The sequence below is a fragment of the Rhinolophus hipposideros genome (genome assembly GCF_964194185.1).
Source record: "Rhinolophus hipposideros genome assembly, chromosome: 3".
NCBI classification, from domain to species: domain Eukaryota; kingdom Metazoa; phylum Chordata; class Mammalia; order Chiroptera; family Rhinolophidae; genus Rhinolophus; species Rhinolophus hipposideros.
Genome location: NC_138049.1, coordinates 99994766 through 100016118, shown reverse-complemented (window position 1 = coordinate 100016118; position 21353 = coordinate 99994766). Strand labels below are relative to the sequence as shown.

The window sequence follows — 21353 nt, the reverse complement described above, 5'->3', positions numbered from 1 at the left end:
TTTTTTTTTTTTGTCTATGGTGAATATTACGTTTAATTTCATTTTCCCATGCATACAGATAGTTAATTGTCTCAGGGCCATTTTCTGCCAGCCCGTCCTTCCCCCTCCATTTGCCTACTCTGCCAGGCAGCAAAGGTCATCTCTGCCGGGGTGGGTTTCTGTCATTTGTATCCCCGTCTGTTGGGTCTCTTTTATCTGTCCCTTCACCAATACCACGGTGCCATAGCTACTATACATTTCTTGACGTTGTTGGTTCTCATTGTAGCAAGAGACCCTACTTAGTGGTTCTTTAGGGGTGTCTGAATGATTCTTGGCCTTCGGCTCTTCTTAATGAGTTTTTAAATTTTATTAAAAAAAACCCAACATTGTCGGAATTCTTATTATAGCTGTATTGCATTTACCAGTTAATGTAGGGAGAATTGAAACCTTCAAGATAGTGAGTCTTTCTACCTATGAATGTGGTGTTATAGTCCATTGAGTCTTCTTGAATGATTTTAAGTTTTATTGTGTTCTCCATAGAGATTTTGCCCATCTTAGACGTATTTCTAAGTAGCCACTTAAAAATATTGTCAATGAGGGGCGGCCAGTGAGCTCAGTTGGTTAGAGCGCGGTGCTCTTAACACCAAGGTGGCCAGTTCGATCCCCACATGGGCCACTGTGAGCTGCGCCCTCCACAACTAGATTGAAACAACTACTTGACTTAGAGCTGATGGGTCCTGGAAAAACACACTTAAACAAATAAAAGTTTAAATATATATATATATATATATATAGTCAATGAATTTTTTAAAATTTACTTTTTAATTGTTTATTGCTGATGTATATAAACATACACATCAGCAACCTTGCTGAACTTTCTTAGTAGTTCCAGTAATTTATGGGTCAATTGTCTTGGATTTTCTAGGAAGATCATCTATCATCTATAAATAAGAACAATTTTGTTCATTTCCAATTCTAATACATTTTTCCCTTGCCTTATTATAGTGGCGAGGATCTGTAGTCAAATGTTAAATAGACGTGATGATAGCTTCTTAAGGCTAGATGACCCTTTTTTCTTTCTTTTTTCTTGATTTTAAAGGGAGTGCTTCTAAAATTTCTCAGTTAAGAATGATTGTTGTTCCCAATTTGGGTAAATAGTGCTTTTCAGGTTAAGAAATGCCCTCGTATTTCCTGTTTGCTATGCATTTTCACGTGAAAGGATATTGAAATTGTATCCAGTGCTTTTCGAATTCTTACCATGTGCTTAAGTCCCAGTCTGCCTCTGTGAGGCAGCCCGGAGGCGGATAAGACATGGGCCTTGTCATCCAAAAGCACAGCAAAGTCCCCATTCAGGAAAGCGGTCCTCACATATAAATCACTTGGGTTACATACACGTGCTTTGTAGAAAAGAAGATGCCACAGACAGAAGGACAGAATGTGGATGGGGGGTGAGGGAGGGCGGGTGGCAGTGACCACACAGCTTAAGCCTTCATGGCGAGGCAGGACTTGAATTAAACAAAAGGATTTTCAAGGTAATGGGGGAAAGGGCATTCTTAGAGAAAGGAAGACAGGAGCACAGTTCCAGAGCCAGAAACATGCCTAAAGTGCGTGTTAGCCTCAGAATTAGGGATTGTGGGGCAGAACTGGTGGACATCTTGCCAGGCAAGGGCCCTGCTTTCTCCCACAGACATCTGCACTGCACCCGGAACTACATCCACCTGAACTTGTTTGCGTCCTTCATCCTCCGAGCACTGTCCGTCTTCGTCAAAGACGCAGCCCTCAAGTGGATGTACAGCACAGCGGCCCAGCAGCACCAGTGGGATGGGCTCCTCTCCTACCAGGTGTGCGGTGTGTCCAGGAAGGGATGGGGAAGGAGGGAGGTCAGGAAAGGTTGGCCTCCCCCGCACCCAGGTCTGGCACAAAGAAAGGCAAGAGCTGCCCAGGCCTGGTCCTCAGGGAGCCCCCAGTTTGATGGGAGAGGCAGTCCACCCTGGGGAACCTCTGGGAGAGACACAGACCCTGCCCTCAGGGAGTTCTCAGCCTGACACAGGGGAGTCGTCTTTGAAGACAGACCTGGGCTTGAATTCCAGTTCTGCCACTTACTAAAAAGCTAATTTGGGCATCTGAGCCTCAGTTTTCTTACCTGACTGAGGATATTATTCTTTCTTCCACCCAGGAGAGTGAGGATTCATTGAGCTAAACAGGTCAGGAAGTCAAGTTCTCAGCACTAGCCCTGGCCCAGGGGTGTTAGCTCTCGGTCCTGCATTCAGCATGGTAGACAAGCAGCTGGGGCGGGGCCAGGAGGGGGGAAGACGGTCAGGGGGCAGCGCTGTTGTCCCTGGGGGACCCTTCCTCTGCCCCCAGGACTCTCTGAGCTGCCGCCTGGTGTTCCTGCTCATGCAGTACTGCGTGGCGGCCAATTACTACTGGCTCCTGGTGGAGGGTGTGTACCTGTACACGCTGCTGGCCTTCTCAGTCTTCTCCGAGCAGCGCGTCTTCAGGCTGTACCTGAGCATCGGCTGGGGTAAGGCCCACCGTCACTGCCCTCTCCCCACCACCCCGACCTGTGGTATGTGGGGGGAGACCCTGGCCCCTCTTCAAACTGCTGCCTTCAGGCGACCCCCATGAAGCCACCTTGGTACTCAGAACACACAGCTGGGCCCCGGGACAGGACCCACCGGATAACTCCTCCTGGGCACAGCACTTACTGCCCATGGGGCTGTCAAGATACTACAGGGTTATGGTTACCCTCCCCTGTTTGTATAACCCTCCTCCCTTAATGGAAACAGAGGTTTCGTTCTATTTGGCCAAATACACCTCCCATACCGTTGGCAGTCACGGGACTGTCTTTGAAACCTCCTTCCCCACCCCCAATCCTAAGACCCTCTGGAGATGGAGCCCCACATTCATTCAGTCCTGGGCAGCCCAGGTCCCGAGGGAAATACCCTGGACCGCAGGGTGGGAAGTCACTGGGGTGGGGGCTGAGGGCTATGGCTGTCACATGATGGAGAAAAGGGCTCTCAGGAGAGCCGAGTAGGGCGGGGCGGGTCGGCTGGAAGCTGGGTGAGGAGAGGACAGACCCTGGATATGCCTGGAGCCCAGCTGGAAATGTTCTAGCCAAAAAAGTTTGCTGAGAACCATTGTGTCTTTTTTTTTGCTGGAACATTTCTGGTTGTGCTTCTGCCTCTCGCCATGTGGGATTCCGATGAGAAAGGGGCGTGATGGGGCAGGGGCTGGGACACCCACCAGCAGCAGCCCCAACCCCCACCCCACTACTGGGAAAACAGGTGCAACAGTGCTCACTCTGGTAGGGCCCACAGGCACCCCCCCTGGGATGGAGCCAAAGAGGGCCCTGCCTTCTGGCCCTCCCTAATCTACCAGTGTCCCTCCCCCCACACACCACAGGACCCGCCCTCCACCTCCAGCTAGTCATTCATCCATTCACCCTTCTCATTCCTTCATTTGCCTGCCTCTGGCTGCTCTGACCTCCAGGGGCTTCCCGCCTCATTCGCAGCCAGCTTGTCCCTGGAAGTCCCCCATCCCATCCTGGCTCCTGTCCCTGGTCCTTTGCAAGGCTGTCCCACCCCCTCAGGAAGAGGTTCAGGTTGACTGGTCCCCTGACTCTGTGCTCTCTCTGCACCTCTCAGCCTCCCTGCCTGTCTTCACACTCATCCTTTTTGCTGGTGTTGCTGTGTAGCCCCTTGTAGAAGAGTACCGCTAAAGGCTTTAATGTGATCCGTGTCTTGAGGGCACCGAGGCCCAAAGAGGGCCTTACAGGCAGAGCAGGAGCTGGAAGCAGCCTCCTGACTCCCATGCCTTGGGCCCCGCTTCCTGTCATACAAAGTTAGAACTTCAGTTCTCCGGGTCTCTTCAGTTCCCCAGGGCCCAGCTGAGCCAGCCTCAGGCCTCTGCACAGGTGGGCAGGGGAGCCTGGCTTCTGCACTCAGCTCTCTGCTCCCCGCCCCACCGTCTCTCCTCGCCCAGGGCCCAGCCCCTCCCCGCTCAGCCTTCCTGCCCTCCTGAGGCCTCCTTATCCCACTAGAGCTGTCAAACAAGCAGTGGCCAGCTGAGGACCCTTTCAGCTAACTAGGGGTGGGAGGGGGTTAGGCCTCCAGGAGAGCTCTGGGAAGGCTGTCCTCAGGGTGGGGGACCACGTCTGTCCATTCTGGGAAATAACATCAGCACCCGTAGTGCCTGTCACCATGGTGACCTGAAGGCAGGAACAATCAAAGGGACGTTGTGCGGAGGAGCGGGAGCCGGAGCCGGTGGTTAGTGGATGGTTGGTGCCCTGAGGTCTAGGAGTGGGAAATGGGGGAGGGGCATCAGTCCTTTCCCACCACCTCACTCCCCAGCTCAGGGCTTAGGGTCTGAGGGGGGCACAAAGGCAGGACCTGGAGGACCCCTTCCCTAATCAGAGCAATTTTTTCTTGAGGAATTGGACAGGGAGATATAGGGAGAGACAGAGGGACAGAGACAGGAGGCCAGAGAGAAGCACAGAGAGCCAACGGCTCTGTTGAGCTGCCAGGAGGCCTAGGCCAAGTTGGCGTGCTTAGGAAACAATGTTTAGCTTCATGTGCGAGCAGAACAATTAAAATTAGGGCTCCAACACTGTTGAGGGAGTCCCCAAAAGGCATGTCAGCTGCTGCCACAGTCATTGGGTGGCCTGGTACCCCCATAACCCACCACGCGGGGGCTGCGCAGGAGGGAGGCAAGTGACAGACGAGGTCCTCATTAATTCTTGGAGCTGGTTCTGTGTGTCTGAATTTGAGCTTTTTTTCTCTAGTCTGTCTTGTTGATTTGCTAAATGGGAGAAAGATGAAGCCAGCAGGGAGTGTGTAATGTTTGCATGCGGCAGAGCTGGGCCTGTGTTTTTAAAGGGACTTTGTTAAAGAAATGCTGATGAGTGAATGAAGTTCACCAGGTCTGGCTGGCAGCCTGAGCGAGCTCCCCAGGCCCGGAGTGGGGTCTCAGAGAGAGGATAGCATGAGCCTGGGATGCCCAAGGAGGTTTCTGAACATGTGTGTGGCTCAAGGAGTTGGCATGTTCCTGCCTGGAGAGCTTCCCTTCTCTCATTGGAATATTGACTCCCTCGTCATTCATTCATTCATTCCATTCTCTCTGAGCATCTTCTATGTAGCGGCCTCTGCACTCTGTGCTGGAGCCTTTGGGGGGCATTCGTTCCTTGTCCAGTCTCATGAAGATCAGTTACTAAAGCATCATGGATGCTGAGAGGGCTGGTTTGTGTAAAACTAAATGGCCAAGGAGAGAGCTATCCGATGAGGAATGCTGGTCAGCTGACAGCTTTGCCGCTTCGTCCATCCCTGTCTGCACAGTAGCTACAAGCATACGAGCTACCGCGTAGCTGCTGCTGGGTGACATCATGTGTTGAGGCTCCGGGTGATTGATGGCACGAAAGGCTATCAAGTGGGTTCTGCCCTGGAAATGTGCTCCTGGGGGAGACCCCCCAAAACCACACACACATCCATGTCCATGCACTTAATACATGCACTTTTACCTATCCCAGACACCCCCATCTCCAACCCTGAGAGGGGCACCCATAGAGGCAGGCATGGAGAGAGTTGGTGCAGAAAGCCATTGAAGGGGCTGGCAGGGGTGTGGGATTGCAGCCCTGTGTTCTAATCCCACCTGTCCCCTTCTGAGCTCTGAATCCATCTCCATCTGTCACATGAGAATAAACAATCCGATTTTAAGTCAGCAAACACATACTGAGCTCTTGGGGTGAGCTGAGCACTGAGGCTCTGAAGATGAATGAGGCTCTACCCTCAAGGAACTGGTAACCAGTTATATTAGTTACCGATCGCTGCATAACAAATAACCCCACAATTTAGCTGCTTAAAACAATAATTATTATCTTGAAGTTTCTCTGGTCAGGCATCTGGCTTCAACCTCGCTACAGGCTTCTGGCTCAGGGTCTGTAACAGAGATGTCGTCAAAGTATCAACCAGGGTTGCTGTCATCTCAAGGCTTTACTGGGGTGGGCAAATCCGGTTCTAAGCTCACTCAGGAGGTCGTTGGCAGGAAGCTCAGCACCGTGCTGGCTGTTGGCTGGAGGCCTCCACTCCTTGCCACAGGGGCCCCTAATAGGCTGAGTGTCTTCACAACTTGGCAATTGGTGTCCCCCAGAGAAAGTGGTCACATAGAGAGAAAGAGCCCAAGACAAGCCTTTTCTAACCTTTTAAGACAGTCTTTTATAACCTAATCTCAGAAGTGGCACGCCACACTTCTGCTGTGTGTCCTTGGTCACGCAGCCTGATACAATGTGTACTGCACCAGCGTGGGAATTCCAGGAGGTGGGGATTTGGGGGGCCATCCTAGAGGCTGCCACCATATCGGTCAAGTCTCAGCAGCTTAGAAAGTGCTGTTGTTATTGGAGCTGTTACGGTGGGCTGCTGTGCGGTCAGTGGGCTGCCGCATCAAGGATAGGCTCCTCTCTGCTGCAGGCTCTGCCCAGCCATTTGCAGGTGCGTGCGGGCAGGGAACAGATGACTGGTAGGGCTTCTGGTGCCTGACGTTGTCGTCTAAGGTGGGCGTATGGACTGAGGCAGGGGGGGAGGGCATCAGAGAGTTGGCCCTGTTCCCCCCTCATCCAGGAAGTCCTCCCCGCTCGATGGCCCTGTCCCTCTGCTGCTCAGGTGTCTGTGTCCTTGTGTTGCAGCCAGAACCCTAGGGGCAAATGCTGGCAGTGTGCCTGGCACACAGAAGGGGCAGACTGGTGAAGACTCTAACACAGCCACATGTGGTGGGGACCTCTCTGTAGGGAAAAGTCTGGGGAGTCGAAGGCAGGAGGGTGGTTCCTGCAGCCTGCCTTCTTCATGCACCCAGACCAGCCAGGTTCCATATCTGCTAGAAAGTGTGGTTTGGGGCCAGGCAGGGAGAAGGGCTGGTGGTGGGAGAGGCCGGGGAGAAGGGGTAGAGAGGCTCCTTGGTGTGCGTGGTGATGGCTCTGGCCTGCCAGCCCCTCTCCCCTCTCTCTTTCCCTCTTTCCTCTTAGGTGTTCCCCTGCTGTTTGTTATCCCCTGGGGCATTGTCAAGTACCTCTACGAGGATGAGGGGTGAGTCCTATTCCACAGGGTGAGTGTGCTCAGGTCCCCATTTTCAAACCTCATGGGGTTCCTTGACCCTGGGAGGAGTAACTGAGGGACCAGAGCTTAATTTATGACTTTAGTTTTCTAATTCCGCCTCTCCACCCTCCCCGGGTTGTATGACGACAAATGGTGCTGGGTACATGGTACCCACTGCAGATTCTTCTATAATGACTGTGAATAAAATGTTTGTTATTTTGTGTATGATGCTGAGGGCACAGACTGTGTTGGTAGGTTCCTGAAGGGGCCGTGTGTCTCTCTGTGTGTGACTGTGTACTTAGGACTCGTGTGTGTGTCTGTGGGACTGATTGGGGCAGTATTTGGGGCTCTGGATGTGTCACTTTGTATGCCCGTGTGTACTTATGGATGCCTGTACCTAGACTGTGAGCTGGGGTCTGTGTGTCTCTCCCCTGTCCAGCTGCTGGACCAGGAACTCCAACATGAATTACTGGCTCATTATCCGGCTGCCCATTCTCTTTGCCATTGGGGTGAGTGGCGGTGTGGGGGTGGGAGAGGGAGTCATGGCGAGCCCGGGGGTGGTGCTGTGGGGAGCCCAGGGGAGCCGGGAGAGCCTGGGGAGAGCCCCCCCCACCCAGCCACCTGTCCTGCAGGTGAACTTCCTCGTCTTTGTCCGGGTCGTCTGCATTGTGGTGTCCAAACTGAAAGCCAATCTCATGTGCAAGACGGACATCAAGTGCAGGTGATGTCACTGAGCTGGCCTTGCTGGGACCCCTCAGCCCTTCCTTCCAGTAGAGGCAGAGATCCTGGGGTGTTGGGCTTGGAGAACTGCATGATGTTCTCCCACCCAGGCCTGTCCTGGGACCCCAAGCCTTTCCCTCAGTCCTGTACTTGGTCAGCTCCTGGACTTCTGGGGTCACCTCTCCTTCCTCCCCTGCGAGCAGCCTGTCCCAGGGCACTTGGGTCTGTGACCCAGGCCTTGGTGGGGGTTGCGGGCATAGAAAGGGGAGAAGAGTCCGTGCGGAGGTTCCGAATGACATTTTTGCCCCACCCCCAGACTTGCCAAGTCCACACTGACACTCATCCCCCTGCTGGGGACCCATGAGGTCATCTTTGCCTTCGTGATGGACGAGCACGCCCGGGGGACGCTGCGCTTCATCAAGCTGCTCACAGAGCTCTCCTTCACCTCCTTCCAGGTGACCTCCCAGCTGGGGGCCCATCTCCAAGTCCCAGGGTGAGGGTGGGGCAGAGACCAGCCTGTACCACACAGATGGGTGGTCTGACGCCCCAGGGAAAGTGACCTTTGCCCACAGTTATGTGGTTGGAGCAGAGCCTGAGCTGGAACCCCCAGATGTCCTGACACCCAGGCCAGTCTTTTCTATAAGCACACTGGACAAGAAGCCATCCTGGATGTAGCTGTGGGCACGGAGCCTGGCGTTCCAAGTGCCATCTACTGGGCTGCTCCTGGGTGTGTGCTGGGCACACTGCTGGGCACAGCAGGCAGCTGCTTTACACATTGTACATAATCCTCATGGAACCTCAGGAGGTTTGCACAATTATTTCCATTGTACAGAGGAGGAAACTGAGGCTCAGAGCTGTTAAAACAAGATTTGCAAGGTCACATAGTTTCCAAAGCCAAGAATTGATCCTCTTCACTAGTGTTAGATGCTGCTGAGGGGTGCAAGTTGTCAATGGGGGTGTAGAAATATAAGAAACGGTCCCAGCCACTCAGGAGGCTTATGGGATGGCCACCAGCATGTGGGCCCGTGTGTGCACTTACAGCCATGCACACGTGCGCGTGCACACACACACACACACACACACACACACACACACACCACAGTTCTGGAGCCTTGTGGCTCCTGAGTGGACAGATGGGGCTGGGGCTGGGACTGGGGCAGGGAAAGTTGCCCCCGATCAGAGGTGGTGTATTTCTCAGGTCAGGCCTCCTCAAAGAGGATGGTTGAAGAGCTTCTGCCATATCTGAGCACGGGCCTTCTTGTTCCTCTAGAAAGGAAAGGAGGAGGCGCCCCGTCTCTGGGGCTGCCCAATCTGAGGAGGGGGATGTTGAGTCTGGACCCCAAGGATCTTCAGCTTAGGGCCTGCCTGCAGGACGCCCCCCTCCCGCTTCCTCCCTGCTGACATGACTCTCGTTTCCAGGGGCTGATGGTGGCCATTTTGTACTGCTTTGTCAACAATGAGGTAAGGCCCGAGGAGGGACGTGGGGACCCTGCTGGGCTGCTGCCATTGGCTGCTCTGGAGTAGTTCAATGGGGACTCCCATCAGTCTTTTCAGCTCAAACCCCCCCCCACCCAACTGAGGCACTAGAGTTGGAGGCATCTTGTCACACACACACACACACACGCACACACGCACACACGCATGCGCACACACGTGTACCTAACCATATGTGAGCTCGGGGAAGACCAGCCTCATGTTAAGGAGGTCCTGAGTGAATAGATAGTGGTGACTGTTACAAGGTAGTTCAACAGACGTGCCCAAGTCACAGCCTTGGGCTTTCATAATCACTGTCTCATGTCATTGTCACTGCCTCTCCCCCAAAAAATCCCTGATAAAATTCTGGTTTCAGGTTTCCCATTTTTCACACATGAAAACACTGAAGATCAGAAAGAGTAAGAAACATGCCCCAGGTTTGGCCTGAAGTAGTGGCAGAGCCAGGATTCAAATGAATTCTACCTGAAAGAAGAAAGCACCTTCTTCTTTGTGCAGGCCAGCAAGGACCCCGGTCCACTGTGGAAAGGGGGCGCGTTCCTCCTGTGGCTTCCTGGGTGCTAGTCTGGGCGAAGGGGACTCTTGCTGACCCCTGCACCCTCTCCTATAGGCCCTGCAGGACCACAGCCCTCCCCTGGGGTGGTCCGCTCCTGGGAAACGAAGCTTATGTGTCTGTGGGTGTCTGCGGATGGCCCCCTTGCTCCGAGGTACCCAGCTTTGTGTTGGAGTAACCCCAAGCCTTCAAAGTGGATATCACACATACCACAGCCCCCCCCCCCGCAATTCTTACCTGAGGGGGAAACAAATAACAGTCCTACAGGCAGCACCAGGGCCACCCGGGGAAATTTCCACAAGAAGATTAACCCCCAGCAGGGAAGAATGCGTAGGCACCCCCCACCCCACAGTCTGGGGGGAAACTGAGGACTCTGTTAACTCCATTCAGGCCCAGGTAAGGGTTTGTGTCAGTGGAGCTGGAGCTCAGATGACCCAGGAGTGCTGCACGTCAAAGACCCAGCATTCTGTGGCTTCTACTCACTGAATCTGGGATCCCGGAGCTCAGAGATCTTAAAAGTCAGCTCATAAATACAAATTTTACTTTTGCTATGGGTGTGCAGACATGCGGAGCAGTGGCTGGGGACCTTGGTAGTTCCGGGACCTGTGAGGTGGCTCAAAGAAGCAGTGTGATGTAGTAGGAAAGACGCCAGGATGTGGGCTTTGGCATCAGGTCTCTGCTCCTTTCCAGGTCCCATCACTTAACGAGCTGTGTGACTTTGGGCAAGTTCCATGCCCACTCTGAACCTCAGTTTCCTCATCTACAAAATGGAAGTAATAATTCTCAGACCACGTGGACTTTAGATCTCTAAAAGAGAGGGAAACATTTCCTGAGCACTTACTGTGTATAAGGTGCTCAAATGTTTTGTTAAATCCAATCTTGCGTAGCAGATGTTATCCCCATTTTACAGAGGAGAAAATTAAGGCTCTGCAAAGTAAAATGAACAGACCCAATTCAATAGCTAGGAGGTGGTAGAGCTATCCGGTTGTGGGAAGGCTTCCTGTGAATGCTTCAGGGCTGCTGGGGCTCGGGAGGTGGAGGCAGCCCCATGCACAGAGTGGCCCGTGAATAAGCTATTCCCATGGGCAGGTCTCAGAGGGCTGGCCAGACTCAGTGGGATGGGCCAGGGAAGCAGGGAAGGCAGGTGCAGCGGACACTCGGGGTGGCATTCCCCTCAGGAATGGCTCTCAGCCAGAGGGATGACGTGCTACCCGACCCTAAGCTCTGATGCTGTATTTTCTGGGGGACAGGATGGCTGGCAGGTATCCCTAGGTGGGAGGGGGGCAGACGGGGCAGAGGCCTATGAAGGGAGTGAGGCTCCCTACTGCCACCTTCTCAACACCCCAACCCCGTTTCCCACTTTTCCCCCTTCCCCCAAAGCCATGCTGGCCTCACACATTCACCACATACATGCACACACACATGCGCACACACACACACACACGCACGCATACACCTACGCAATGGCTCCCCCACCACTTCTGCGGAGAGTCTCACCTGGACCCTGGCTCAGTCTCTTCTCCTGATTCCATTCCTCAAAGCCTGTTCACCCTGTCACCCACCCTCTTGCCTGTACCACCCTGCAGGCTGGCCCTGCTTTGTAAGGAGGGACGATGGGCACATATCCTCACTCTGCCCTTGGCAAATAACCTGACCCCTGAATCACCAGGTCCCCCCTGGCCTCTCCCCTCAGGCCATGCCAGGCTCCTGCCACGGGGTCCAGCCCAGCTCTGAGGACCCATCGTGCCTGCCTTGTTTAAGTGCACTGCCTAGTTCCCTGAAACCTTCCTGGAAATGCCTCAGGCCCTGGCTTCTCTAGGTACAAGGACACACACGTCACCAAACACATGTGGCTCCTGGGCTGAGGCCTCTGTTCCCAGAGCTGTTCTCCAGACTCAGGGTTGCCATGGCAATGCCAGGTACTTGTGACCCAAAGAGAAAGGCGGTCTTGGATGTTGGTGCTGTGTGGGTGCCAAGGCCTGCACCGGCTGCCAGTGGGTGCGGAGTGGGCCCAGGAGAGGGGAGACCTGGGTGGTTTTGTGGCAGCTCATGGCCTCTCATGGGCTCTTGACTCCGTCGCCTGATCCAGTTCTGACGCTGCCTGGCCGTGTGACCCGGGCAATCGGTTGGCCTGTCTCCCCAAGTGCAGATGGAGGTGAATGAGCTTTCCCAGTTCATCCCAAACTCCAGAGCCTGGCTTGATGCCTGACGAGAGGCTCTGGGACGCAGGAGTGGAAGGCACTGACTAAGTGCTGGAGCGGTGTCTGGGATTTGCGTTACTGTCTTTGGTATTTCGTTGTAATAGCACAGTAACCAAAGGAGCCCAATGTCAGATGCTCATTTCATTCATTCAGCTCATTTTAAAAACAGCTATCAAGTACCTACTGTATGCTGGGCATGATGCCAGGGTCAGGGCACCTGAGATGAGGAAGACGCAGTGCCCGCCCGCATGGTGCTCCCAGCTGAGTTGGGGGGAGACCTGGCCAGAAACAAGCATGACCTAAAGAGTCACGGCACGCAGAGTGCAGTGGTTAGGAGACCGGCTTTGGAGTCAGAGATCTAGGTTCAAATCCTGCCTGAGACTGGGAGAAATACTTGACTACTCTGCACCTCAGTTTCCTCACCTTTACGTGGGGCGTCATAACAGGAGCTCCTTCACAGGGTTGCTGTGAAAGTTAACTAAAATAATCCGTGGAAAATGCTGGGCGTGCAGTCAGTTCCCAATACATGATGGATTTGAATGACAGTTGTTATTACGGGCTCTACAGCTGAGGTTCAGAGAAAGTGCTAAGGGAGGTGGGGACAGAGGGGACACCAGTCCCAGCACTCTGAGAAGTCCCGGTCCGGTCCGATTTCCTGCTGGTATCCATGAGACCTTTATAGTCCTGGAGGTGGCTTCCCAGGGGTGTGCCTCAGTTTACCATCTCTCTCGCCACCTCACCAGTAAAGGGCTGTGAGGCAAGACTGGCCACCCTGCTGCTGCACAAGCAGAGGTCACCATTGTCCTCGGGCATCCCCTTCCCACCTGTCTGCACACACACCACACACCCTTAGCTGGGCGGCAAGCTGGCACATAGGAGGGGGACTATTGGTGGTGTCCACGCCACCTCCCTCCCACCTCCAGCCCGGGCTCCACGACACTGCCTGCGATACTGGGGCCACCTTGCCAGGCAGGCTCTGGGCCTCAGCTCCACTCGGCACAGAAGTTCTTTTAAGAGATGGCATGCGGCCACACCAGGCGTCGTGATGGGCTTAGCTGTATGAGTGACAGCCCCTGCAGGAGGCAGAGAAGAGGGGTGTTTGTATAGGAAATAATGGGGACATTGTTAATGAGCTGCTGGCAGCTGGCTGTCCTGGTGGCCGTGGCTTGAAAGGGAGGGCTCAGGCCCCGGACATTCCCGTGTGGGGAGTGGGGAGGCCTGGGGGCAAGGGTGGGGGGCCTCAGAGAAGCTCTGAAAGTCACACTTATGGGGAACATCCCCTGGAAGAGCACTCCAGGTGTCCTGGGCTAGACGTGCTGGTTCCAACTGCCCCCTCTGGCGGATCAGAATCACTGGCCATCACAAGGAGCCACGGCTCGACCACAGGGCCTCGCGTGATGTGGGGCTCCACAGTGGTCGTTGGATTTGTATCTTTCTGCCCAACAACCTGGTCCCCAAGCATCAGCCCTCTTGAGAGGGCTTTTCCTGATGGGGGGAGCCTAGCACAGCAGGTGTTCTGGTTGACTGAACTCTCCTGGGCTGAACCCCCATGGGCTGGGACTAGTCCCTGGACGGGATTAGTTTAAATACAGGCTGAGAAGCCCTCATCCGCAGCCCCTCCTCACTGCTGTGGCTACTCCCAGCCTCCTTTCCTCCTTTCCTTCCTCCCATGAGGCACTGGGACCTGGGTAAGCGTCCAGTGCGGGCGCCACCAGGGGTAGGGGTGTGCTGTCCCTCTTATTGTCCAGGCTGCGACCTAGAGAGTGCGCTTTGAAGTCCGATTCGCTGTCCTTCTCTCTCCCATCTCCCCGCATTTCTCTCTCTCATTCTCTTCCGTTAAATAACACTGTGATGGATTGTGAAAGGTACTTAGCTGAGTCACAGAGTTTAGAGATGGAAGCGACCAATTAAATCATCAAGCCCATCTCTCTCCTGAGGAGAGGCGGAAAAAAGGAGACAACAATAAACAATTTTATTGGGATATTAATTTAGGCGCCCGAAGGCCTTGACTTGTGTCTCTTAATAGAATGCAGTGGATTTTTTCCCTTCCCTACTAATGTAATAATGGGGCCATTTTGTGGGCAGTCGGTTTGCATGATGGCTTTTGTTTCCCTCCTTTTCCCACGGAAGGTCCAGATGGAGTTTCGGAAGAGCTGGGAGCGCTGGCGGCTCGAGCACTTGCACAGGCAGAGGGACAGCAGCATGAAGCCCCTCAAGTGTCCCACCAGCAGCCTGAGCAGTGGTGGCACGGCGGGCAGCAGCGTGTATGCAGCCACCTGCCAGGCCTCCTGCAGCTGAGACTCCAGCACCCGCTCTCCCTACGTGTCCCTGCTGCTGGGTGGCCATCGCAGGTGGGAGAGGGAGGGACACACATACACATACTCCCCTGCTTTCCCTTCCCCAACCCATCAGACAGGCAAATGGGCAGTGCCTCCTGGGACCCGTGGATCCATTTTCTCTGAGGAGAAGCAGCCTGGTAATTTGATCACTGTGGCGGGAAGAGAGGAAAAACGATTGCTGCTAAAATGAGGATTTCTTCCCGTTAAGCCACAGGCCCCTGGGGTTCCCCCAGACAGAGCAGCAAATCAGCCCCAGACTCAAACTCGAGGTCAATGGCGTATTAGTGGGACTGTGGCTTGTCAGAGGGTGAGTCTGAAAGAGGCTGATAGAACTTCAGCCAAACACAGAGCTCGCGTTTACCTCGGGTTGGGGTCACCACCCCCATCTGCTTCCCCATCAAGGGATGCTATTCATGTGTCCGGGTTGCTTGTTTCCCTCAGCTTGCCCCCTCATCTCACCACCCAGCTTCTCTTTGGGAGGCTTTGTTTGGGCCATGACCAGCAGCTCTTCCTAGAAATGGCTGTGGGTGATGTCGAGAATGCACATTGAGCAGGTGCCTGAAGGTTTCCTTTCCCGCTGCCCACTTTCTCCCCTGGGTATTTGGGTGGCGTTGGTGCCTGCTCCTGCCATGCCCAGGGAACCAGAGCAGGTCCACTGCTGGGCCCCTGCCTGGCCCTGCGTACACGTATGAGCTCTGAATTCTATTCTAGACTTGCTCAAGAATCCTCTGGGGCCCGTCTAGGGAACTTTAGGAAAGAGTCTGCACCTGGGGTATAGGTTACCTGCCACTGTCGGGAACCCAAAGGGTCGAGAGAGTGTCTCCACCTCACCATGGAAATACTTCTCATTTCAGAGCAGATTCTGTATGTTGCATGGGCACTTGGGTGCACCCTCTAACTTTAGGGGATGTAACCAAGAAGAGAGTCTTGTGGGACAACTACCAGCCCCCACTGTTACCATAGAGGCAGGCTTCCCCTGCCCTGGGTTCCTTCCCTTTGAAATCCCCCACCTGGGAGCTTGTATAGACTTTATTCATTTTTCTTTATTGCTGTGAATAGTCTGTATGTGCAAATGTACAATTCTGATGTCTCCCACCTGATGAAAATAAGAGCTCAATCATTGTGGTGGTGGTGGTGGTGGTGGTGGTGTGTGTGTGGGGGGGTAGTTGTTGATTGCACTCCTCCACACTTTGAGCCAATGAATGTTTGTCCTGCCTCCAGTCTCACCCCATAAATAGTGAGCAACCTATCACTCCTGCCCCAGCCATGATGAGAAAGCAGACACGTAGCAGCACTGCAGAGACACAGACGAGAAGGAAACAGCCAACCCTGCGAGGCTGGCAATGCGCTGTATGGATACAAAGGAAGTTTCCAAAGCAGGAGAGAACTGTTGGGAGTCCCGACCTCCTGGGAGGTCCGAGGGAGAGGCTTTGGATGAATTCCTTTGTGAGTCCATCTCTCTCTCCTTTTTAAGTGATGGGGAACCCTCTCCCTGTAGCCTGCACCAGGCACATTCTCCTGTGCCCCTCAGAGAGGCATGTGATGTGCAGGGGAAATAATAATGGGACATAAAACACATCAAGCAGAAAATTTCTTCCACTTCAGCTTCAGTGAAGTGTTGTCTCTATGTTAATTGGGAAGTAGGACCTCAGGCTAAAGAAAGGAATTGTGCAGACTGCCTCCTTGACGGAGAAAATGTAAAGGTGCAGGACAGGGACATTCCTCCCTCCCCAGAATAAGGCAGACTTCCCAATGGGGACACTCATTTGGCTTTCTCTTTGGAATGGGGAAGGGGAGATGAGGACTGGTGGGTTAATGGTAGGGGAGTGAATGGTACAGCTCTGGTGCGAGTGTTTCAGTTTTGGATAAACTGAAAGATTTTGAGAATCATTAATACACTGCACAGCGACAAAGAGAGAGATTGGTATTATCTGTGAGAAATAAATTGTTGAGGGGAGGAATTGTGGGGAGAGAGTGTTCAGTTAAGAGGCACTTGGGAAGCTCAGACAATTTGATTTAAACTGTAAGTAGAGTTCTTTTCCCAACTGATACTGGTGATTCCTGATTTCGGAAGGCTCATCACACCCCCATGCCCCACGCCTTTCAGTACTAAGGAAATTTGTTCTTGGATACATACCAGATACTGAACTGAAGGAAATATTTTCTTTGCTCCGAGACCACTATTAATATTCATTTGAACTGCAGTGCACTCCCGCCAAAGCTATTCCCAAACTCTCCTAAATAAAAAATAGCTCTAACAGGTCTGGGAACTATCAAATGCAATGTACTCCGAAATTCCACTAGCTGTTTATATGCCTGATGTCATAAGTCTGGAGCTTGCTGAGAACACTTGTCTGCCTCTGTCCTGGGGGTACTATTGCTGAGCCACTGGGTGTGGGCATGGTGAGCTGTGCAACCAGCAAGGTCAGTTCAGCACTCTGGCCAGCTCCCTCAAAAGTGTGTGGGGATTGAATCCTATCAACTTGTTCTTGCCATATCCATCTTTGGAATAGCTAAATCAAGAACTGAAAAACCACATGTTGCAAAGTTGCCTTTCCTTTTAAATGACTTTGCAGATTGTGGACATGATTACCTCAATGCAATTCTTGTTGAAGACCACAGCAGTGGAGTTCTCGGAGACGCGAGAGCTGGGAAAGACCTTGGAGATGCCTCCTGCCCTGTTCTACAGAAGTGAGGAGGGGGTCTTGCAGAGGTGACTTGCCCAAGGTCACAGTGCTAGACGGTGGCTGAGCTGGACTAGGACCAGGCCACCTTCTGCCTCCCAGTCCAGTGGGGCCTCTGGGCAGGATAGGCAAAAAATATAAATGGCCACACAAGATACACTAAAATTCAGCAGTGTTTTCCGGAGTTCCCATTAAAGAGTAAACAGCAGCAAATGTACGGTGAAGGTGCCATCTCCTTGATGATTTATATTGCTGAGAGGAGGGGTAGAGTGTGCTTTACTCTCTCTACCCTACTACCTCACTCATCCTTGTCTTAAAATTAAGAAATGAAATGCATGGCAGCAGGCATATGCATAAAAACAGCACATGATAGCAAATCCAACGGTCTTTTAATGGTTTGGCTTAATGTTTTTCTGATGCATCTGTGCTTGTTGAAGTACTGATAGTCACACAGAGGGGACTAAAAGAACCTTTAAAAAGGTCCTGAACCTTTCCCTTTGTTTCTGTAGTACTCCCCACAGTTGGAGAAAACCAGCAAACTGAGCAACTTTAGCCCAGCAAAGATGGCACAGCCAGCACAAAGGACAAATTGAGTCAGTTCATCTCCATGCCCTGAACAGTTTGGTCGTCTCATCAATATGGGTCATGGGTCAACAACTTCCGTCTCCCTCCCCCCATCTCTTTCTTCCACAAGGAAACAATACTGTGTATGCGTGAGTGTGTGCATGTGTCCTGTGCAAAGCAGCCTTAAGTTAGGAGCTGATGAATCCAGAATAACCCCACCCACTGTGAAGGTCATGAGACCACAGAACCCAGGGCAAGGACGGGTGTGGGGCTGGGACATAGATGCTTCCTCTCCATGCACAGACAGGGCTCCCATTATTGCTAATGCCTGCTACGTGCTCAGGGAAGGCAAAACATATTCCAAAGGTTTATTTTCCTTCCACTGAATTGATTCTAATCTACAGTGCTGACCCTGCTTTTGGCTCCTCTGAGGCAAACTCTATAAAAACGCTCAAATAAAAATATGTCAGCTTACTCTGCTAAGACAACTATGTGAATGACATGCTAAATAGTCAACAGAAACCAAATTTGTATCAACTCTAACTTTTTTGTCTTTTCGCTGGAGCAAGTTTTCTTGGGAAACGAAATGCCCCAATGTGAGAAACTTCTGTGCACACGCTGACCAAAGCCCTACAGTGTTACCCGCTGGCTCAAACCAGCTCCCGGGCCCTGCGAGGTGGGAGACCCACATCAGGAAGCGTTGTTAAGCAGTATAATTTCAAACACTTAATGTCGCTGTGTGTCTACAGTATCTATAATTACTTCTGCTCTGTCAATGGATACAGATTGGCAGGAAGCAGATAAGAAGAATTGTTTTCCCATTAACTCCCCGAAGTCTCTTGGATTTCGACTACATTGAAATCTATAGAGGGGAGAGTTTTCTCTCCCTTTAGTCATTTTAGCCAGTTTTTCAGGATCCCATCCAGCAGTGATGCATTTCCCTCTGATGCATCCAATCTCTTCCCCACTCCCACTACCCCTTCACCCCCCCCATCCCCACAGCAAGCTTCCCCACACTCCTCTCCTTGATGCCTCAGTGAGAGGTAACCCTGTTAGCCATAACGTGAATGCTCTTCTCTCAGCTGTGACCAATTTAGGGGTGCAGCTGAGAGTGAGGTGCTGCCAGGGCTGAAAATGATGTGCCCCATTGCACCCGGCTGGTGCAGTGAGGAATGCCGCAGCCAGCGGCTTGGATCCTAACTTATACTGGGGTTACGCAATCTTCTGAAGGGGCCTGTCAAAACGATCAATAGTCCACCTGGACAACCTAGCATGACTAATTATCACTGTCAAAGCAATCCAGGAGAAGAAAAACACAGATAAATGAGAATGCTCAAAGGTGGTGAAAAAGAGCTCCCAGCAAAGTTTGGAACATAGAACAAGTTGTTGGCTTTTTTGCAGGGGAGCCCGTGGGGTCGCCAGGAAGGAGCAAGATTCACCCCAGACAGGCAGCCCTGGGTCTTGCCACATGGTCCACACTTTACTTCCAAATCTACAGTTCTTCTAAGCAGTTCCCACTAAAAATAATCCCACCCTCAAAGCAGGTAAACCTCGAAGTCCTGTTGGTTTTGGAGGGGGTTTCACAGAGATCTTTAAATACACCAAGAGAGAGGTGAGCCAAGCTCACAGGAGGGCCAAAGCTGAATTTCTGTCTTCAGTGCTCTTGGGGGATGTTTGCTCTTCATGAATGTTTAAACAAGATAATTTTCGTGCAATTTCTTAATGTAGAAATTTATGTGAAATACGACCAGCGTCTATCTGGTCGACCAGCAAATGTGTCTGGTGTATAATTCCTTGTACAGATGTGAACGGATTCAGGCTCTTTCCTAATTTGCCTTGTAAGTCAAATAAAAGCCTACCATTACTGTGTCTCTCTTGCTTTTCTTTTGGAAGAGGAGGTTTTCTGCAATGTCAACCTAGGTGACTCACAGTGCAGTGAGAAAACACAAAAGATGCCGTTTCCAACCCAAGGAAAAAACTCTCATTACTCATCTCATGATTTTCAGCTTCAAAGCACTTACCAAGTACTGACTTATCCATCTCAGCCTTTATACAGGGAGTGCAATGTCATTTAATTAGAGCAGCTGGGTGGTCTTGAGGTTTCGACAATGACTGACAGCCAAATGGATGTGTATTCTAATTCCACTCATTCATTTGATATCCTTGTCTAAACAAACTCAGTCCATTAAATCCATTTTTTTTTAATGCCATAAAAGCACGGGCCTTGTTTGCAAATAGGCCACAGACTTTGAATAAAGCTGCTGCGCAGAGATTCATCTTCAGAAAAATGAACTTCTCATCAATTTAAATCTTCGCTTGCTCTCCAGGTTTTTCACTCTTACAGAAGAGCAGAGGAATGAAGATTCTCCCTAATTCCTCCACCATTTCAGTTACCCCTGTGAGAAGATCAATGTACTTCTCTGAAGGTCTCTTTAAAAACACCTGTTTTTTAGATAAGCTCTGGTAATTGTCCCTTTCCAACCATAATACTCTGAGAGCGAACTACAAATATACACCACCACCCCCGGACCCCGACATCCGCACACAGAACGTCTGCATTTTAGTGGCTCTGCACCAACCTTGCTTTCAACTTCATTCGCTTCCTTATCGATGTTCTCAGTGTTCTGTGTCTTTGACACTTCACAGGAACAAGATGGAGCTCGGAGCTTTCTCCCTTCCTTACCCCCAGGAAAACGTCTGCTCCCACCAATACAGTTGGCCCTTGAATGGCATGGGTTTGAACCGCATGGATCCACTTAAATGTGGACGTTTTTCAGTAAATACACAGTTGGCCCTCCCTACTCTTGGGTTTCGCATACGTGGATCCAACCCACTGGGAATTGAAAAAAGTACTTTCGATCCATGGTTGGGAATCTGCAGATGCGAAGGGCCCACCATATGCATTGTTTTACTCCACTTTATGTAAGAGACTTTAGCACCCACAGACTTTGGCATCTGCAGGGGTCTGGGAACCCATCCCCCACAGATACCAAGGGATGACAGTAGTTAAGTGTTTGGGGGAGTCAATTATATGTGGATTTTTGAGTGTGGGGGGCTGGTGCCCCTAACCCCTGCATTATTCAAGAGTCAACTATAATGACCACCACATTGGTACAACCCGGTAAGTAGGTTTGACGCAACCTCAGGAAAAGAGGGTGCACTCTGACTTAATAGGACTTAACCCCAGGCTGAAGAGAGGGTAAGGGGAGCTGCCCTGCTCTGCAGAGGCTGAGCCATAGGGATAATAAATGAGAATTCTTGGCCTCCAGACTCACCTAGGTTCACATGCAATATAAAGCCACATTTTTTCTTTTTTTTAATTTAATTTGATTTTTTACATTAGTTTCAGGTGTACAAAACAACATAATGATTAGACATTTACACCCCTCACAAAGTGATAACCCCCCCAATCTACTACCCCTCTGACATCGTATACAGCTGTTACAATTCCATTGACTCTATTCCCTGTGCTGTACTTTATCGGGGAATCACTTCATAAAGCCACATTTAAGTGACTGATGCCCCGCAGATGGGGATAACTGAGTTCCACCTAGAATTTGTGAAGGATCTCACTCATTTACCATCTGTATAAGCGTTCCCAAGGGTTGGGAATTCCCCCCACCCAAAATTTTCTCTCACTATCCTCTCAAAGCCAATGTCAGAAACATGTACAGTTCAGTGTCTTTCAACGTCTCCGCCCTCCCTCCTTTGCCCCAACACACACAAACATACACATACAC

The 21353-nt window shown here is 51.7% G+C and overlaps 1 protein-coding gene across 3 annotated transcripts in view; it reads left to right on the top strand.

Moving 5' to 3' along the window:
* Positions 1–19479, top strand: part of GLP1R (glucagon like peptide 1 receptor) — a 37831-nt gene extending 18352 nt beyond the window's left edge. The window contains exons 6-14 of one of the 3 annotated variants that reach the window (XR_013992440.1): positions 1667–1820; positions 2344–2503; positions 6992–7052; positions 7501–7570; positions 7694–7782; positions 8098–8236; positions 9201–9242; positions 14157–14377; positions 19015–19479. Coding sequence is in view for 2 of the 3 variants with exons in the window: in XM_081036330.1 (XP_080892456.1) it covers positions 1667–1820; positions 2344–2503; positions 6992–7052; positions 7501–7570; positions 7694–7782; positions 8098–8236; positions 9201–9242; positions 14157–14324 (883 nt within the window). In the remaining variant the exon portion in view is untranslated. Of the gene's footprint in view, positions 1–1666; positions 1821–2343; positions 2504–6991; positions 7053–7500; positions 7571–7693; positions 7783–8097; positions 8237–9200; positions 9243–14156; positions 16624–19014 lie in introns of those variants that run through there. The other 2 variants (XM_081036330.1, XM_081036331.1) reach the window with 2 other exon arrangements.
* Positions 19480–21353: the final 1874 nt, after the last annotated feature.